The sequence below is a fragment of the Camponotus floridanus genome, unplaced genomic scaffold (assembly GCF_003227725.1).
Source record: "Camponotus floridanus strain SB8 unplaced genomic scaffold, Cflo_v7.5 scaffold8, whole genome shotgun sequence".
Classification (NCBI taxonomy): domain Eukaryota; kingdom Metazoa; phylum Arthropoda; class Insecta; order Hymenoptera; family Formicidae; genus Camponotus; species Camponotus floridanus.
Genome location: NW_020229849.1, coordinates 3351573 through 3372279, shown reverse-complemented (window position 1 = coordinate 3372279; position 20707 = coordinate 3351573). Strand labels below are relative to the sequence as shown.

The 20707-nt window shown below is 27.0% G+C and overlaps 4 protein-coding genes and 1 long non-coding RNA gene across 8 annotated transcripts in view; 4 read left to right on the top strand and 1 right to left on the bottom strand.

Moving 5' to 3' along the window:
• LOC105254940 (non-structural maintenance of chromosomes element 3 homolog) overlaps positions 1-20707 on the bottom strand; it is a 256144-nt gene that overhangs the window by 175230 nt on the left and 60207 nt on the right. The window lies entirely within an intron of this gene.
• On the top strand, positions 405-6260 carry LOC109609774. The gene is made up of 8 exons (XM_025414316.1): positions 405-428; positions 695-812; positions 1790-2051; positions 2207-2323; positions 2389-2479; positions 4603-4760; positions 5085-5214; positions 6108-6260. The coding sequence occupies exons 1-8, from the start codon at positions 405-407 to the stop codon at positions 6222-6224; spliced, it is 1017 nt and encodes a 338-aa protein (XP_025270101.1). The 3' UTR covers positions 6225-6260.
• On the top strand, positions 7626-11311 carry LOC109609773 (odorant receptor 49b-like). Its single transcript, XM_025414425.1, has 9 exons — positions 7626-7739; positions 7858-7975; positions 8062-8323; positions 8491-8607; positions 8669-8759; positions 9207-9352; positions 10559-10691; positions 10768-10822; positions 11116-11311. The coding sequence occupies exons 3-8, from the start codon at positions 8169-8171 to the stop codon at positions 10816-10818; spliced, it is 693 nt and encodes a 230-aa protein (XP_025270210.1). The 5' UTR covers positions 7626-7739; positions 7858-7975; positions 8062-8168; the 3' UTR covers positions 10819-10822; positions 11116-11311.
• The window catches only part of LOC105248402 (odorant receptor 63a-like), an 8983-nt gene continuing 3496 nt past the window's right edge, over positions 15221-20707 (top strand). Inside the window, exons 1-3 of one of the 2 annotated variants that reach the window (XM_025414426.1) lie at positions 15221-15425; positions 15569-15685; positions 15748-15838. In XM_025414426.1, the coding sequence (XP_025270211.1) occupies positions 15271-15425; positions 15569-15685; positions 15748-15838 (363 nt within the window). In that variant the 5' untranslated portion in view covers positions 15221-15270. Of the gene's footprint in view, positions 15426-15568; positions 15686-15747; positions 15839-20669 lie in introns of those variants that run through there. The other variant, XM_025414427.1, reaches the window with a different exon arrangement.
• On the top strand, positions 18878-20367 carry LOC112639664. Of its 2 annotated transcripts, none has more exons than XR_003123615.1 (3): positions 18878-19116; positions 20017-20136; positions 20256-20367. It is a non-coding gene; the product is annotated as an uncharacterized LOC112639664 (long non-coding RNA). The 2 variants fall into 2 exon arrangements; XR_003123616.1 differs by having other exon boundaries at positions 20206-20367.

Below are 20707 nucleotides of genomic sequence, written 5' to 3'. Positions count from 1 at the left end.
TAGCTATAAATAATTGTATTCACTTTCTTTGCACTTATATAATTACACACACATAATTATTGTTATTACTGAAAAAGCAAACTTTTATTTATATGACATTTTCATCATTCATTAACACACATTTAATTCACTTTATAAATATAATTTTTTACCGAACATTATATTATAAAAATTATTTTAATAAAGTAAGTTTAATAACATAAAATAAAAAACTTGTGCATTTGTATGCGCGCTTCTAACTTTCTAAAAATAATTTTTTAATACAAATTCGTAAGTAAAATTATTATTTACACATACATTTATTACAGTGTACACCCTTTATTTCACAAAAATGTACTCCGGATTTTGTCGTTAAAATTTTATCTTCCGCATCCATCTTTGCCGTTTTTGTGATAAAATATAACATGTTTTGTATTAATATCAAAGCTGTAAGTTAGTTTACAAGTTAAAAGTTTGCAAAATAACTTATGAGTTAATAATTTATTCTCTCTTTTCTCTCTTTTCTTTCTCTCTCTCTCTCTCTCTCTTTCTCTCTCTTTTTCTACACATATACATTAAATAGAAATATATTAATATTAAATGAAATCTTACATGAATAATTTTTACATCTCTCTGTTATGTATATATAAATGTATAAAATATAAAATTAAATTAGTAATATAAAATTACATTATTATAATTAATAAAATAACAGGTAAAAGATTTACTGGAGCACCTGCAACTTGCATGTAATGAGTTAAAAGACGAAAACGAATTTGCTATCATTAACGAGTATGGATACAATGCTTATCGTTATACTACTGCACTTATGAGTAAGATGTTTGTAAATTTTTTAATTTGATTACACTTCATTTTCAGTGCAAACATTTCAAGATTTCAGCAGAAAAATGATTTAGACAAAATATACAATATTTTTTATATATCATATATAGAAATATATATAATATTAAGTATGTCAAATTATATAATTTATCACATGCATTTATGCAATGATTACTAACTAAAAATGAATATATTTAAATGATATAAAATATTAGAAAAAGTATAAGTGTGCTATAAATTACATAATAAAAATTTATCATGTTTGGGTGAATAAAAAGTGAAAATATAAATAATTTAGTATGTCTAAATCATCATATAAATCCACACACACAAGATAAAATCATATAAATGAGAGGAAGACTATGAGAATCAGAAAATGCTGTAAATGGAACGCAAATGATAAGAATGTAACTTTCGATAAAAAGATATAAAATATTACAAACGTTTCGGTATAATATAAATAACACACTATAACGAAAAATTATATACAATAAGAAAAGAAAAAAATAAATAAAAATCGTTAGCTGTATGTACGTCGGAAAAATAAAAATATAAAATATAAATACATTTGGTCAGAGACAAGGATGAATTTTAAAGGCAATTAACCGCAAATATCACAATTATCGTAATTGAGATGTCAACGTAAAGTACAAACGCAATAATCATTATGTTATTTATTTTAATTTAAATACCTATTTAGTTTATATCTGGCTACATCGAAGAAATCCTGAATTGAATCGAAACATTTGTAATATTTTATATTTTTTATAGAAAATTACACCCTTATCATTTGTGCTCTATTTGTTATATTTGTTAATCCTAATAGTCTTCCTATCATTTATATAATAAGATAAGATAATAAAAAGATAATAAAATTTATAATGCATGAATGAGCTTGAGATATAAATCAACTTTAAAAAATCATTTGATAAAAATTTGAATAACAATTCTTTTCTAATGCTTTTAGTATGCAGTATTGGTGGTATATGTGCTATTATAGTCGGTCAATTTTGGTCGAATATTCTCAATATTATATTACCAATAAATATATCTATATCACAAAGCACACCATTTATAGTGGAATACTTCGTCGATCAAGAAAAATATTTCTTCTGGATTTTGCTACATATTAATGTAGCATTCTGCGTCGGAGCAACTGCAATGGTAGGAATAGGAACAATGCTTATTGCGTATTTTCAATACATTTGTGGAATGTTTAAGATTGCCAGGTATGAACATGAAGAGAACTAAGAGACGTAAAGATATAACTGTAAGAATACAAGTTATAAATATAATCTTGTCACTTTCAAAAGAAACGTTTTAAAGCCAAAAAATGTTATTTGATAAGCATAATTGCAATGTACAATATTAATTTATTTATTAGCTACCGTATCGAACACGCAATGAGCAACAACAAGTTACGAGATATTAATCCCAAAAACAAACTTTCAATATTCGAGGGTTTAATTTGGGCTATGGACATTCATCGACAAGCCATGAAGTATATATTTGATAATGTGTTAGGTTTATTATTATTCGTAATGTATGACATATTTTTCTTTAAAGTTTGTCTCAACATTTGCAATCGAGCATTAAACCGATGCTATTTTGTTTAATAATATGTGGAGTAATCTCGATGAGTTTCAATTTGTATCGAGTAAGTTTTCTATTTTGTTCTTCGGCCTTAATTTTTAAGCAAACGTTCCATATTTCACATACAAAAGCAAGAATTGTGTTGTAAGTATAGCGATAATCCAGTTGATAACACAATTTCCAGTTCTTATATTTCTATGCTAAGAGAACGAAAGAGAGAGGGGGGAGAGAGAGAGAGAGAGAGAGAGAGAGAGAGAGAGTGTGTGCCTGAGTGTGTGTGTGTATAATATTGATACTTTAAGTTAATAATTATATTAGGTTGGGGAGAAAGTAATCCGGATCCCACAGATAGATGGCAAAAATTACAGTGTACTGTAATAATTTTTGTAAATAACTTTTGTTTGTTTTGTCTATCCTACATTAAAATTACTGCAAGATAAGCTTTTTGTCTGTCATATATATATATATATATATATATATATATATATATATATATATTTATTTTGATTTAACAAGATGCTAAAATGCATATTTGTCATTGTTTATATTTTTCAATTTGAAAAAAAACGCTGCCAAAATCAAACGATTAATTTGTGAGACATATGCAGAGAATACTGTTTCAGCTAATATATATGAAAGATAGTTTAGATGCTTCAAAAGTGAAAATTTTGATCTCGAAGACAACCGCGTCATGGATAACCAATGAAAACAAAAGATTTAGAGATATTGTTGAAAAAGCAGATTCGATACAATCAATAGTAAATATATCGATCCAACCCCAATGCTTGATCTTAACATATGTTGTCAACTGCCCTGAATAACCTCCAAAGGGTTTTAACCGTCGCTCATTGTTTATTAAAAAGTTGTAAACGAAAAAATATTTCACAAATTATATGTAATTTTCGGACATCATGTATAATAATAGATTTCGTATCGCACTGAAAGCACAAGGCAGTGTCGGTTGAACCTCGCTTCCGATAGAAATTTGCAAATCCATGTGAAACCACACATGCGAAGCAAGATCTACACCACCCCTATTGTCAGTACGAAACGAAGTCTATTATTACACAATTCCACATGGGTTTGTCACTTTCCTGGTAAAGCGAGGTCTGTTCTACATCACCCCTAGTCAGTGCGAAGCGAGGTCTATTATTATATGGATTGCGACTTTCCATTCGAAGCGAGGTTCAACTCATACTGCCCTATGCTTTCAATACGATAGGAGGTATATTATTATATTTTATGGTATCCGAAAATTTGCAAACCCATGTGAAATCGTACATGTGAAGCAATATCTACAGTATTGTCAGTGCGAAAGTCAGTACGAAGTCTATTATTACACGATTCCACGTGGGTTTGCAACTTTCCTGGCAAAGGGAGGCAACTTTCCTGGCAAACGTCTATTCTATATTACCCCTGTAATCAGTAAAATTACATATAATGAATGAAACCTTTTTTTTGTTTATAATTTGTAATAAACAACGAGAGGTGACTAAAATTTTTTAAAGATTACATAAGGTAGTGACTTTGACAAGATATGTCAAAATTAAGATCATTGGGACTGGATCCCCTAATAGATGTTTATCCAATCAACAACAAACAGTCACTGCTGAGATCTACAACTAAGTTAGACGCAATATTGCTCGATAAACAATTGTTATATGCCTCAAATCAAATTAAGATCATCTTTTTGTAAAAACAATGCATATCGCTGCAATCATGAACACCTTAATCGACTTGGAGCAGGAAGTTCTGCATTCTGCCATTCATTAATTGGTGCACCTTCAGATTATTATCTATTTCAATCGATGCAGCATAGTTTAAAGGGATAATGCTTTTAAAATGTAAAAGAAATCGAGAAATAGATCAAAGAATTCTTTAAATCAAAGACCCTTTAATACGGAATCCAATTTCTGCTTGAAAGATGGCAGAAGATAATGGAGTCAAACAGCAATTATTTTAATTGCAAAGAAATGTTGTAATCATTTTTTAATACATTTTTCTCGAAAAAATCCAGATTACCTTCTCTCCAACTTAATAATTAATAATTATATTTTATTAAAAAATAATTTTCTTTATAAAAATTAATAGAAACCATAACAAAGCATATAATGCTTGCTATTATTAACAAAATCATTATTACGTTGTATGTGCGGGAATTTAATTATCTACGTAGAACTGCTTTAGATTTTTCAGATTACATCTGCAGATGATAAATTACTAGATAATATCAAGGATTTAATAGTACCTGTTATATGTGCATTAGTCACTATTTTATATATGTTCATATCCAACTATATTGGTCAAGATATAACAGATCATAATCACAATGTATTTGTTACGGTGTAAGAAATATTCTTGTAAAATAAAACGTAAGAAATTTATTTGCACTTTAGAGAGACTATTATATTAAAATAGTAGAGAGCGGAGAGAAAGAAAAGAGAGAGAGAGAGAGAGAGAGAGAGAGGGAGGGAGAGAGGGAGAGAGAGAGAGAGAGAGAGAGAGAGAGAGAGAGAGAGAGAGAGAGAGAGAGAGAGAGAGAGGAGAGAATAATCACTGTTTTTGCACAAATGAAAATTTAAAAAACTTGTTATAATTTATCGTAAATTACTTGTTATAATTTATCGTAAATTACCGATTCGTCGTTTATGATTAACTAACTTTTGTAGATATAATGTTCGATGGTACATAGCTCCCTTACATATACAAAGAATGATATTGTTTCTGTTACAAAGAAGATCCAGAGATTTTATTTTGACAGTTGGAATATTTGTTTCATCTATAGAATGCTTCGCCACGGTAGGATTATATATAAAATATATATATATATATATATGTGTGTGTGTGTGTGTGTGTGTGTGTGTGTGTGTGTGTGTGTGTGTGTGTGTGTGTGTGTGTGTGTGTGTGTGTGTGTGTGTGTGTGTGTGTGTGTGTGTGTACACAATAGCATATATTATGTGTGGATAGCGCAATGATATAGGGGATCTTTCATTGTAGTTAATCAAGGCCTCAGTATCTTATTTTACGTTTATATATTCTACAGAATGATGAGTTTAAATCCAATAATAATATAATTGAATTAACAAAAGGATAACATATATCTTTCCGTTTTCAAATAAGATACGATATTCAATTTTGCAGCAAGTAGATATTTCGCTAGAGTTAAAAAAATATGGAGACGTAACATTAATTTATTTAGATATTATTTAGATATTATATTTGCAAAAATGAATCTTGCACTTAATATATTTCAAATAAAAACTATGATGCACATATTTTTATGTAGTTATTTTACTTTCAATTTTGATGCTTTGAATGCATAATACTCATAATGATACACGTACATTATTATTAAAAATAAATTCATGAGTTTTTCATTAGCATCTTCATAATCATACTAAAAAAAAGAAACAATTATAATTCGTTATTTTGCATTAGCATTTTTATAATCACTACAGTAAAGAAAATTGATTATATATATATAATTATTCTTTTTTACATAAGTGATTATATGTACGCTAATATAAAACAATGAAATTATTTTGTAAGATAATGTGTATGTATCAATTATATGTATAAAAATATGTTTAATGGAAATACTAACAACTGTGATTTTAATTGTGTCAATCGTCAATTTAAAATATTTAAAAAGTGCCGTGTAATTATCTAATGTATTACTTCTGTTACATGAGATCGAGATAGATCCGATATCGAAATGTTTAAGTTGTAGAGGAAGATATAAGAAAAACACTCTTGTAGGTCATATGTATTCTATGAGAGCCAGCATTAGACTGAAGTATCGACATTGAAAAGAGAGTATAACGCCTGCGCAGAATTATTTTATGAAAAACGTTTTATTTATTAAAAGGATATGTTGAAGACTATACTAAGCGTCGCATCCATTATGTAATTATATGTATATACATATAATTCACAGAAAAATTTTTTGATTACATGTGTTTCGATTAAACGATATTTTGCATAATATCTGGTATTATATTAAATTCCCGTTAAATTTTACATTAAAAGAAAAAAATTGTGGATAATATTTAATCAATTACGGCAAAAGGGGGGGGAACGCACATTGTCAATTTTTTTCACAGTCATACATGTTCTAGAATTCGTAGAGAGATGATCTGTGTAACGACACAATATTTTAGTCTTAACAGAATGCTTCTGCTAGTTATGGGCTTGTGGCCCTATCAACAGTCAAAATTCGATCGACTTCGATTTATTTTCTTCCTTAGTATTTTGATCTCTGCTATTTTATTTCAAGTAAGACAATATCACGATTTATCATTATAAGTTATAAGCTATAATATGCAGTGATTTATAATTTTTTTTATTCATTGTGTATTTCAATCTCACATTTATAATTTTCTAAATTGCATTTATAATTTATATTGGAAAGTGTATTTATACAAAACGTCGAAAAATAAGCTAAACGAAAACATGATATCAATTTAGTAATGAAAATAATTAACAGATTGACAAGTATGCGTGCATATTATGTTTATACAATATTATTGGATTACATAAACTGTATGTGATATCATTATCTTAGTTTGTCTCCATTTGTTATCTAGAAATTAGGCCACGATATTTTTCTATAATAAAACTTTTGGTTTCAATCAATATTTATATTATGTTACTCTAATATAGTATAACAATTTTGAGACATTCCCTGTATATAATTGTAATTACAAAATATTTTCATATAATATAAAATTAAATTATTATTATGCATAAAAAAGCAATTATTATATATGAAGATACTGAATTCATTGTGATATTTCTGCAGAATTTCTAATATCAATAAATGTCGACAAGCTTATGATATATGCCTAAAATATGTTTATGTTTCCATATGTATAAAAAAATAATCTATAAGCCTTATTCCAGAATAGTATATTATATATTTTTATATTGATTATAGACTTTCTTACTTTTTTGATTACAACATATATCAAAATCAATATTAGAATGAAATTATAAAATAAAAATTACATATATTTTTATTCGAAAACATACAAAGCAAAATTTTACTATAATCTCTAACGGAATAATATAATCTCTAACATATTCATTATATTATACAACTGATAATTCTGTGCAAAATTTACAAGTTATCAATGGTAGAAATAAGAACAGATTCTTTAATACAAAACATTATATAAAAATGATTGTAAAATTATTAATTGCAGTTTACTACATTTTTAAATTCAAAATACACTGCTGATTTTGTCATCAAGACACTATCTAGCGCGCTCTTTTTCACTTTGTTTGTGATAAAATATATATTTTTCGCTATTAATACCGAAACTGTAAGTTAACTAGAAGTTTATAATACCTATTTTAAGAAACATTTTTGACAATTAAATTTTTATAACTAGCAATTCTTTCTGACATTTATGATGGTATAACAAATTGTTGGATTGACAGGTAAAAGATTTATTGATTCAACTTCAATATGTGTACGACCAACTAAAAGATGAAAATGAAAGCGCTATCGTTGAAAAATATGGCTATAATGCGAAACGTTATACGCTTGCGCTTACAAGTAAAGCAAAACATCGTATCATATGTAAAATTTTCAAACATTATGCAATAGATGTTTAAATGATAATTATTTCTTAACGGTTTTAGCACTTTCTATTTGTAGTATATCTGCTCTTATTGTTGTACAATTTTGGTCGAATATAATTAATATTATTTTATCGAGAAACGTCTCTCAATCACATCGTTTGCCGATTATGACTGAATATTTCGTCGATCAAGAAAAATATTTCTTTTTTATTCTGCTACACTTAAATGTAGCATTATGTACAGGATTAGCTGTAGCTGTAGCAACTGGGTCGATGCTTATTGCATACCTTGTACATATCTGTGGACTGTTTAAAATCTCTAGGTAAAACAAAAAACAAAAACAAATTCATCGAGATTATAAATCAAACTAATTAATTTTAAATATAATTTTAAATATAGTAATTTTAAATATAAATGTAGATTTTATATTTGCAAAATTATATTGCAATGACAAATAAATATGTTTCCTGATAAATATTGTATTCGCAGTTATCACATCAAACACGCAATGAGAGAGAGTATGTTACGAAATTATAGTCCGAAGAGCGATATATTGATATTAGAAGAAATAAGATATGCCGTAGATTTACATCGGCAAGCTATGAAGTTAGTAGTAGTCCATTCTTAAGTATGTATATAATAGTCTAATAATATTTCTTTGCTTAAGATTATCCAAAACTTTGGTGTCCAGATTTGAAAAAATGTTATCCTGTTTAATAGCAGTAGGAGTAACATCACTGAGCCTTAATCTCTTTCAGGTATATTTTGAATTTCAAGTTTTTTAAATCTGTCAAAATAAATGCTTTATATTTTATAATGTAACAGAATATATGATATGTATTGTTTATTGGGGGAGAGATGTGTATATACCGTCTCTTTCTCTTATTCTTTTTTACACTATTATTTTTAATTTACTAAAATCACATACTGCTTTTTATATTTTTGTAAACAAAATAAATTAATGCGACAAAAATTATTCGAAACTAACAATTTCTATGTAAATTTTCTAGGCATGATTTTTTATATAAATTTATTATATTATATTTATTTTACTATATAACATTGTCATTAATTTATTTAGAAAATTAATATATGTGTATCGTAGAATGATATCGTAGAAAACTATATCCAGAAAACAGATTAGCTGTAACAACTACTAAAACAGCTGCTAAAATGACTGTAAATACTAAACTTGTATTTTTTAGATATTTCGAGTTTTCTCGATCGCAGGTAATGTCGATGAAATTCTTGTCCCTTCCTTATTTGCATTTGCCTGTATTTTATACATGTTCTGCGCCAATTATATTCCACAAAATTTAACGGATCATAATAATCTTGTAGCTGTCACCGTGTAAGATGTACTCTTATAAAATTCAATTATATAGAATCAGTTTTATAAACTATTATATCAAAGGCACAGGTTATATAGTTTGTAGAGCGTGAGCTGCACTCGCATAAATGTGTATATATACATATACCGGGTGTTTCAGACCACCCGTACACCCCATTTTAAAGCAAAGGAAGTGGTTATTTTGAAAAATGTTTCAGACAAAAGTTGTTGAAGATAAAGTAATGCATTACATGGGTAAATTTGATTGACCTTGGGTGGCGTCGTGAAGGTCATGTCAAGGTCGACTTGAATTTTTTAAATGGGAACCCCTATTTTTCATTGCATATTCTTGTAGCTTATCTCGAGAGCTTTCCAAAACACTATAATTAAGTACCTTTTTATTAAGTACTTTTTGAGTTATAAGGCTTGAAATAATTTCTTAATTTTATATAAACCATAAAATATCTAGTAAACCATTCATTTTTCGATTATCTTACCTTCATACTTTTATGTACAAAATAATGAGAGGAATCAATTGGTGTAAAGAAAACACATAGTTGTTTCTAAGAAAAAATATGGAATTGTTAATTGCAAATTACATATTTTTTCTTAGAAACAACTATGTGTTTTCTTTACACCAATTGATTCCTCTCATTATTTTGTACATAAAAGTATGAAGGTAAGATAATCGAAAAATGAATGGTTTACTAGATATTTTATGGTTTATGTAAAATTAAGAAATTATTTCAAGCCTTATAACTCAAAAAGTACTTAATAAAAAGGTACTTAATTATAGTGTTTTGGAAAGCTCTCGAGATAAGCTACAAGAATATGCAATGAAAAATAGGGGTTCCCATTTAAAAAATTCAAGTCGACCTTGACATGACCTTCACGACGCCACCCAAGGTCAATCAAATTTACCCATGTAATGCATTACTTTATCTTCAACAACTTTTGTCTGAAACATTTTTCAAAATAACCACTTCCTTTGCTTTAAAATGGGGTGTACGGGTGGTCTGAAACACCCGGTATATACGTATATGCATATTTATCCGCGTGCAGCTCACTCTTTACGAACTACTACAACCTGTGCCTTTAATATGTATATATATATATATATATATATATATATATATATATACTTGTCATGGCGCGCGCGCACGCACGCATCTACCATATAGCAACTCATATAAAATTATAAATATTATATTCATATTAATTTTGTAGATATAACGTTCAGTGGTACATAGCTCCTTTATATGTACAGAAACTGATGCTGTTTTTGTTGTTAAGAAATGCTAAAGATTTCACTTTAAACATCGGTGGAATATTTGTCGCATCGTTAGAGTGTTTTGCTACGGTAAGGAAATCAATATATCTCATAATGCATTTAAATATTATAAGTAAACATTTTATATTGCAAGTAAACATTACAGTTAGTGAAAGCTTCGGTCTCTTATTTTACCGTCATATATTCAACGCAATAATAAGGTAAGAAGAAAAATAATAACGAATAAATTGCAATCAGGCTAAAATTTAATTAATCAAATTTCAATTACAATTTTTTTATATTACATTTAAAATAGTTAATATATAATCCCAATAATTTGTAAAAAAGAGATTTCCAAAGATATAGATATATTCAATTAAAAAAATATAAAAAGAAATACGTAGTTTCCACAGATTATAGTATAGAGGTTACATAGATTACATATATTACATGCATTACATAGATTATATAGGATTAAATTACATGAACTACCGAAATTACATAGATTATATAGGATTTTACATAGATTACATAGATTCCATTTCTAAAAAAGGCATGTTAAGTCGATTTTCGAAAGTCTCGAAGTATTGTTGCCTCTTTTCCGCGATGCTGATTGGTTCTTTTATTGCGCTCAATTCATGTTGTGAGCAGCTGTCATTTGCGATTATTACAAATTTTGACAGCTTGTGTGACAGTGAGAAATGTATAATGAAAGGAAATAAATGGCGCGCACGAAGCGCGCGCTTTACGTTGTCTAGTTACATAAATTTTCATTGCATAAAAAACTGAGCATCTTTTTATTTGAAAAATATAAAACATTGATACAAATTCACTTCATTTTATTCAAGTTTTATTTTTACTGCTTGCAATGTATGCATTGCTATATTACTTTTAAATAAATACCTTGTAAGTGTATATTGTCACACTTTTTTTAATCTGAAGGATTATTATCTATTTTGTGGGACCTACAATGTAGGACGAATTAAAAGGACAACGCTTTTAAAACGTGAATGAAATCAAGAAATAGATCGAAGAATTTTTTTTTTCTTATATCGAAGAGCCAGCTTTTATTACGGAATTTAACTTTCGCTTGAAAGATGGCAGAAGATAGTAGAGTTAAACGGCAATTATTTTAGTTGCAAAAAAATGTAATTATTTTTTTAATACAGATTTTTCTCGAAAAAAATCCAGGTTACTTTCTCTCCAACCTAATAATTAATAATGGATTATATTTTATTACGAAATAATTTTCTGTCTTTATAATAATTAGTAGAAATCATAACAAAACAAAATGCTTGTTATTATTAGTAAAATCATTATGGCGGTTGTATGTGCGGGAATCTAATTATCAATATAGAAATGTCTTAAACGATCTTTCAGATTATATCTGCAGATGATAAATTATTAGATAGGGATCAAGGATTTAATAGTACTTGTTCTGGATGCATTAGCCACTATTTTATATATGCTTATATCCTATTATATTGGTCAACATGTAACAGATCATAATCATAATGTATTTGTTACAGTGTACGAAACATTATAGTAAAATAAAGTATAAGAAATTTGTTTGCACTTTAGAGAGGCTATTACATTAAAATAGTAAAGAGCGAAAGAGAGGAGAGAGAGAGAGAAGAAAGAATAGTTAATGTTTTTGCACAACAAATGAAAATTTAAAAAGAATTGTTATAATTTATCTTAAATTATTGATTCTTCGCTTACAATTAACTAACTTTTGTAGATATAACGTTTGACGGTATAGGTATAGCTCCCTTACATATATAAAGAATGTTATTGTTTACAAAGAAGATTTCCAAAGATTTTATTTTGACAGTTCGAATATTTGTTTCATCTATAGAATGCTTCGCCACGGTAAGATTCTATACAATATATATATATATATATATATATATATATATATATATACAATATATTATGTGTGAATAGCACAATGATATAGGGGATCTTTCATTGTAGTTAATCAAGGTCTCGGTATCTTATTTTACGTTTATGTATTCTACACAATGATGAGTTTAAATCCAATAATAGTATAATTGAATTAACAAAAGAACAACATCTTCTTTTCGTTTCTAAGTAAGATACGATATACAATTTTGCAGCAAATAAAGATTTCACTAGAGTTTAAAAAAAATGTAGACGCAACATTAATTTATTCAGATATTATTCAGATATTATATTTGAATAAATAAATCTTGCACTTAATATATTTCAAATAAAAACTGTAATACACATATTTTTATGTAGTTACTTTACTTTCAATTTTAATGCTGTGAATGCATAATATTTATATTAATACACATTATTATTAAAAGTAAATTCATAGTGTTTTCATTAGCATCTTCATAATCATTTAACTAAAAAAAAAGAAACAATTATAATTTGTTATTTTACATTAGAATTTTTATAATTTTTATTATCACTTAAGTAATATAAAATAATAAATTTATTTTTTAAGATAATGTGTATGTATCATTCATATGTATAAAAATATGTTTAATGGAGATACTATCAACTGTGATCTTAATTGTGTCAATCGTAAATTTAAAATATTTATAAACTGTCGTGTAATTATCTAATGCATTCTGTTACATGAGCTCTGGATAGATCCGGCATCAAAATGTTTAAAGTTGTAGAGGAAAATATAGAAGAAACTCTCTTGAAGATCAAATATATTCTATGAGCGCCAGCATTAGACTGAAGTATCGACATTGAAAAAAGAGTACAGCGCCTGCGCAGGGTTATTTTATGAAAAAGGTTTTGTTTATATTAAAAAGATATGTTGAAATACTTTACTCAGCGTGGTATCGATTATGTAATTATATGTATATACATATAATTCACAGAGAAATTGTTTGATTACATCTGTTTCGATTACAAAATATTTTGCTTAATATCTGCTTAATATCTCTATTACATTAAATTTGCGTTAAATTTTACAATAAAAGAGAAAACTTGTGAATAATATTTAATCGATAAGTGAAAAAGGGGGAGGAACGCACGTCGTCGATTTTTTGACAGTCATACGTGTTCTAGAGTTTGTAGAGAGATGATCTGTGTAACGACACAATATTTTAGTCTTAAGATAAGCAGAATGCTTTTGCTAGTTATAGGCTTGTGGCCCTATCAACAGTCAAAACTCGATCGACTTCGATTTATTTTCTTCCTTAGTATTTTGATCTCTGCTGTTTTATTTCAAGTAAGAAAATATCTTGATATCTCTCTATTATTATAAATTATATACAGAAATTTATAATTTTTTATCATTCCTTATTTCAATTTCTTATTTATAATTTTCTAAATTGCATTTAGAATATATATTAAAAGTGTATTTATACAGAACATCGAAAAAGAAGCTGAAATAAAAAATGAAATAAATTTAATAATGGAAATAATTAAAAGATCGATATATATTTGCATATTATGTTATATTATTTGATAAACTGTATATGATATTATTGTCTCAGTTTGTCTCCATTTGTTATCTGGAAATTGAGCCACGATATTTTTCTATAATAAAACTTTCGATTTCAACCAGCCTTTATATTTTGTTATTTTAATATAGCACAATAATTTTGAAACATTCCCAGTATATAATTGTAATTAGGAAATATATTATCATATAATATAAAATTATATCGTTGTTATGCATAAAAAAGCATTTATTATAATTTAGCATACTGGATTAATTATGATATTTCTGCAAAATCTCTATCACCAATAAGTGTAGACAAACTTATGATATATGTCTAAAATATATTTATACTGTCCATATGATATAAAAAAATAATAAAATAATCTGTGTGCCTTATTCTAAAATAATATATTATTTACTTTTATTTCGTTATTCTTTCTTATTTCTTTAATTACAACGTATATCAAGCTCAATACTAAAATAAAATTATAAAATAAAAATTAAATATATTTTTATCCGAAAACATACGAAACAAAATTTTACTATAATCAATAACGGAATAATATAATCTCTAACGCAATATCCGTTATACAATTGACAGTTCACTGCGCAAGACATATAAGTTATTAACAGTAGAAATAAGAACAGATTTTTAATATAAAACATTTTTAAAAAATTATTTGCAGTTTACTATATTTTTGAATTCAAAATGTACAGCTGATTTTATCGTCAAGATTCTGTCTAGTGCCCTTTTTTTACTTTCTTGGTGATAAAATATATATTTTTCGCTATTAATATCAAAACTGTAAGTTAACTATATAAGTTCATAATATCTATTTTAAAAAATATTTCTGACAATTAAATTTTTTATAACTAACAATTCTTTCTGACATTCAAAGAAGGTATAACAAATTGTTGGGCTAACAGGTAAAATATTTACTGACACAACTTCAACATGTGTACGAGCAATTAAGAGATGAATATGAAAACGCTATCGTTGAGAAATACAGCTATAATGCGAAATGTTGCACGCTTGCGCTTACAAGTAAAACAAAATATCGTAAAATGTAAAATTTTCAAACATTATGCAACAGAAAATTAAATGATAATTATTTTTTAACAATTTTAGCACTTTCCATTTGTAGTATATCTGCTCTTATTATTGTACAATTTTGGTCGAATATAATTGATATTATTTTACCGCTAAACGTTTCTCGACCACATCGTTTGCCGATTATGACTGAATATTTCGTCGATCAAGAAAAATATTTTTTTTTTATTCTGCTACACTTAAATGTAGCATTATGTACAGGAATAACTGTATTAATAGCAACTGGAACGATGCTTATTGCATACCTTGTACATATCTGTGGACTGTTTAAAATCTCTAGGTAAAACAAAAAACAAAAACGAGTTAATCGAGATTGTAAATGAAACTGTAATTTTAAATATAAATTTAATAGTAGATTTTATATCTACAAAATTATATTGTAATGATAAATAAATTGATTCTTAATAAATATTGCATTCACAGTTATCGCATCAAACACGCAATGAGAGAAAGTATGTTACAAAATTATAGTCCGAAGAATGATATATTGATATTAGAAGAAATAAGATATGCGGTACATTTACATCGGCAAGCTATGAAGTTAGTATCCATTCTATAGTATGTATATACATAATAGTCTAATAACATTTCTTTGTCTTAAGATTATCCAAAGTTTTGGTGTCCAAATTTGAAAAAATGTTGTTCTGTTTAATAGCAGTAGGAGTAATATCATTGAGCCTTAATCTCTTTCAGGTATATTTCTAATTTCAAGCTTTTTAAATCTGTAAAAATGAATTCTTTATATTTTATAATATAACAGAATATACGATATGTATTGTTTATTGGAGGAGAGATATGTACATTCTATTTCTTTTTTTTTCCTTTTTACATTATTATTTTTAATTCACTAATATTGCTCCTTATATTTTTGTAAACAAAATAAATTAATGCGATACAAATTACTTTAAACTGATAATTTCTATGTAAATTTTCTGGGCATGATTTTTTATAAATATACTTTATTATATTTATTTTACTATATAACATTTTCATAAATTTATTTAGAAAATTAATATATGTGTTTCGTAGAATGATTTCGATAACTATATCTAGAAAACAGGTTAGCTATAACTGCTACTAAAACAGTTGTTAAAGACTGTAAATACTAAACTTGTATTTTTCAGATATTTCGAGTTTTCTCGATCGCAGATAATGTCGATGAGATTCTTTTCCCTTCCTTATTTGCATTTGCCTGTACTTCATACATGTTCTGCGCTAACTATCTCGGACAACATCTAACGGATCATAATAATCTTGTAGCTGTTACTGCGTAAGATGTACTCTTATAAAATTCATTTATATAAAATCAGTTTTATAAATATATATAAATATATATATATATATATATATATATATATACAGGGTGTAAATAGAACAGCATCCACAGAGCAAGTAGCGCTATTCCTAATTAAAAATCAGGTCGAAAAGTCTTAAATCATTTTTTTCTATAATACTTAATAAAGTTGTAATTATGGAGTAAAGTTGGGCGATGCACCGACTTTTAACCTTCTTGTCGAAATTTTCTGTAAAGAACCGTTTTTGATGGAAGAAATTTAATTTTTAATGCAAAATAAATTTTTTCGCATTATTATTCATAAGAATATTGCACGATAGCGCCATGACAGCGCCATAGCGGCGGAGCGCTCATGCGCACTACCAGGCGTGCGACCCGCTGACGTGAGCCCGGCTAAAAATGTGAACATTGATGCAACTTTACTCAATAATTACCACTTTATTAAGCATTATATTAAAAAATGATTCAGGACTTTTTGACTCGATTTTTAATCAGTAATAATGTTATTTCCTCCGTGGGCGCTTTTTTAGTTATACGCTGTATGTATGTGTATATGTATATGTATACTTGTTATGGCGCGCGCGCAGGCGTGTCATAAAGCTATTGATATAAAATTATAAATATTATATTCATATTAATTTTGTAGATATAACGTTCAGTGGTACATAGCTCCGTTATATGTACAGAAACTGATACTGTTTTTGTTGTTAAAAAATGCTAAAGATTTCACTTTAGATGTCGGTGGATTATTTGTCGCATCGTTAGAGTGTTTTACCACGGTAAGGAAAGCAATATATCTTAGAATGCATTTAAATATTACAAGTAAATATTACAGTTGGTGAAAACTTCGGTCTCATATTTTACTGTCATATATTCAACGCAATAATAAGATAAGAAGAAAAATAACAACGAATAAATTGCAATCTGGCTAATATTTAATTAATCAAATCTCAATTACAATTTTTTATATTACGTTCAAAATAGTTAATATTTAATCCCATAATCTGTACTCAAAGAGATCTCTAAAGATATAAATATATTTAATTTAAAAAAAAAAAAAAAAGGAGACACGTAGTTTCCATAGATTATATAGATTACGTAGATTACATAAGTTACATACATTACACGGATTATATAAATTATCTAATGAATTATACAAATTGCATAGATTATATAGGATTTTACATAGATTACATAGATTACATAAATTATCAATGCATAAAAAACTGAGTATCTTTTTATTTTAAATATAAAACATTAATACAAATTCATTTAATTTTACTCAAGTTTTATTTTCGCTACTTGCAATGTATGCATTGTTACATTACTTTTAAATGAATGCTTAACATTTTTAACAAGTGACTCTCAAATTTGAACTGCCGCCTTTGAAAGCAAGGTTTCCCCCAATTTGACGTGAATATTTCGATATAACGTGCATGCCTATCGATCTATAATGATCGAGGTGTGAGAGCCTCCTCTCTGCTCGTCCTCTTTCGTTCTGGGGCATTCTCACAGTAAGCAGTGAAATTGACGATCCTATTGATCTGCCGATCTGGAAAGAAGAAGTACCTAGGAGAGATTCAAATATTCGGAAAGTGAGTTCTGACCAACCCCTTCATCATTCGTATCATCTGCTTCATAAAACAGAAAGAATTCGAGGATCCGGAACAGATGAAAGAAATAACGAAGGACACCAAACGAGACATCTCAAAGAGCGAAAAAGATAAGATATTTGTAAAGAGACATCACGAATCATTATTGTTGCTTTATGTATGTACCTATATTTTGTAATTACTTTTAGATTTGGTCAGACTAAATCTCTATCCTATATATCATATATATATATATATATATATATATATATATATACATATATATAATTATTCTTTATTACATAAGTGATTATATGGGCGCTAATATAAAACAATGAATTTATTTTTTAAGATAATGTGTATGTATCATTTATATGTATAAAAATATGTTTAATGGAGGTATTAACAACTGTAATCTTAATTGTGCCAATCGTCAATTTAAAATATTTATAAAGTGTCGTGTAATTATTTAATGTATTCTGTTACATGAACACGTGATAGATCCGACATCAAATGTTTAAAGTTGTAGAGGAAGATATAGGAGAAACCCTCTTGAAGGACAAATGTATTCTATAAGCGCCAACATTAGACTGAAGTGTGGACATTAACAAGAGAGTACAGCGCCTGCGCAGGGTTATATTATGAAAAGGTTTTATTTATATTAAAAGGATATGTTGAGATACTTTACTCAGCGTCGCATCGATTATGTAATTATATGTATATACATATAATTCACAGAGAAATTTTTTGATTACATCTGTTTCGATTACACGATGATATTTTACTTAATACCTGATATTATATTAAATTTGCGTTAAAATTTCCACTAAAAGAGAAAATTTGTGGACGATAATATTTAATCGATAAGTGCAAAAAAGGGGAGGAGGAGCGCACGTCGTCGATTTTTTCACAGTCATATGTGTTCTAGAGTTCGCAGAGAGATGATATGTGTAACAACACAATATTTTAGTCGTAACAGAATGCTTCTGCTAGTTATGGGCTTGTGGCCCTATCAACAGTCAAAATTTGATCGACTTCGATTTATTTTCTTCCTTAGTATTTTGATCTCTGCTGTTTTATTTCAAGTAAGACAATATCTCGATATTATTATGAGTTATAAGCTATAATATGCAGTGATTTATAATTTTTTATTATTTACTGTGTACTTCAATCTCTCATTTATAATTTTCTAAATTGCATTTATAATTTATATTGGAAAGTGTATTTATACAGGACATCGAAAAAGAAGCTGAACGAAAACATGAAATCAATTTACTAAAGAAAATAATTAACAGATTAGGAAGTATATTATGTTCAGTTAACATTATTTGATTGCATAAACTGTATGTGATATTATTGTATTAGTTTGTCTCCATTTGTCTGGAAATTAGGTCACGATATTTTTCTATAATAAAACTTTCGGTTTCAATCAGTCTTTATTTTGTTATTCTCTAATATAGCACAATCATTTTGAAACATTCCCTGTACATAATTGTAATTACGAAATATTTTCATATAATATAAAATTATATTTTTGTTATGCATAAAAAAGCAATTATTAGAATTTAGAATATTTGATTCATTATGATATTTCAACAGAATCTCTAATGTCAATAAATGTAGACAAGTTTATGATATATGCGTAAAATATATTTGTTTCCATATGAAATAAAAAAATAATCAGTATACCTTATCTGAAAATAATATATCATTTATTTTTATATCGTTTATACACTTTCTCACTTCTTTGATTACAACATATATGAAAATCAATACTAGAATGAAATTATAAAATAAAAATTAAATATATTTTTATCCGAAATCATACAAAGCGAAATTTTACTATAATCTCTAACGGAATACTATAATTTCATAATGTCCGTAGTACTATTGACAATTCACTGTGCAAGACTTAACAGTTATTAATGATAGAAATAAGAAAGATTCTCTAATTTAAAACGTTTTTACAAAATTATTATTTGCAGTTTACTACATTTTTGAATTCAAAGTACACTGCTGATTTTGTCGTCAAGATTTTATCTAGTGCTCTCTTTTTCACTACCTTTGTTATAAAATATATATTTTTCGCTATTAATACCGAAACTGTAAGTTAACTATAAGTTTATAAAATTTATTTTAAGAAACATTTCTGACAATTAAATTTTTATAACTAGCAAATCTTTCTGACATTCAAAGACGGTATAACAAATTGTTGGACTAACAGGTAAAAGATTTACTGACACAACTTCAACATGTGTACGATCAACTAAAAGATGAATATGAAAACGCTATCGTTGAAAAATATGGCTATAATGCGAAATGTGTTACGCTTATGCTTACAAGTATAAACAGAAATATCGTTATATTAAAAAAAAAAAAAAAAAAAAAATAACTTTAATTTATTTATTTTTTTATTTTTTTTTTGAATATTAATATTATCGACCTTAACTCATTGATAGATAATTGCATCTGATACATATTGTATTTTAAATATTTCTTAACTTTTAACTTTCTATTTGTATATATCTGCTTTATTGTTGTACATTTTGGTCGAATATAATTAATATTATTTTATCGAAAACATCTTCGATCACATCATTTGCAATTATGACTGAATATTTCGTCGATCAAGAAAATATTTCTTTTTAATTCTGCTACACTTAAATGCTGCATTTT

What these genes read in the sequence shown, in the direction of transcription:
- LOC109609774 (XM_025414316.1), top strand. Translation starts at nt 405, where the DNA reads ATGTTTTGTATTAATATCAAAGCT. An exon ending in GGAATGTTTAAGATTGCCAG is followed by an intron (nt 2,052 to 2,206) that starts GTATGAACATGA and finishes TTTATTTATTAG; the next exon opens with CTACCGTATCGAACACGCAA. An exon ending in CTATAGAATGCTTCGCCACG is followed by an intron (nt 5,215 to 6,107) that starts GTAGGATTATAT and finishes CTGTTACATGAG; the next exon opens with ATCGAGATAGATCCGATATC.
- LOC109609773 (XM_025414425.1), top strand. Translation starts at nt 8,169, where the DNA reads ATGACTGAATATTTCGTCGATCAAGAAAAATATTTCTTTTTTATTCTG. An exon ending in TGAGCCTTAATCTCTTTCAG is followed by an intron (nt 8,760 to 9,206) that starts GTATATTTTGAA and finishes TGTATTTTTTAG; the next exon opens with ATATTTCGAGTTTTCTCGAT. An exon ending in CGTTAGAGTGTTTTGCTACG is followed by an intron (nt 10,692 to 10,767) that starts GTAAGGAAATCA and finishes TAAACATTACAG; the next exon opens with TTAGTGAAAGCTTCGGTCTC.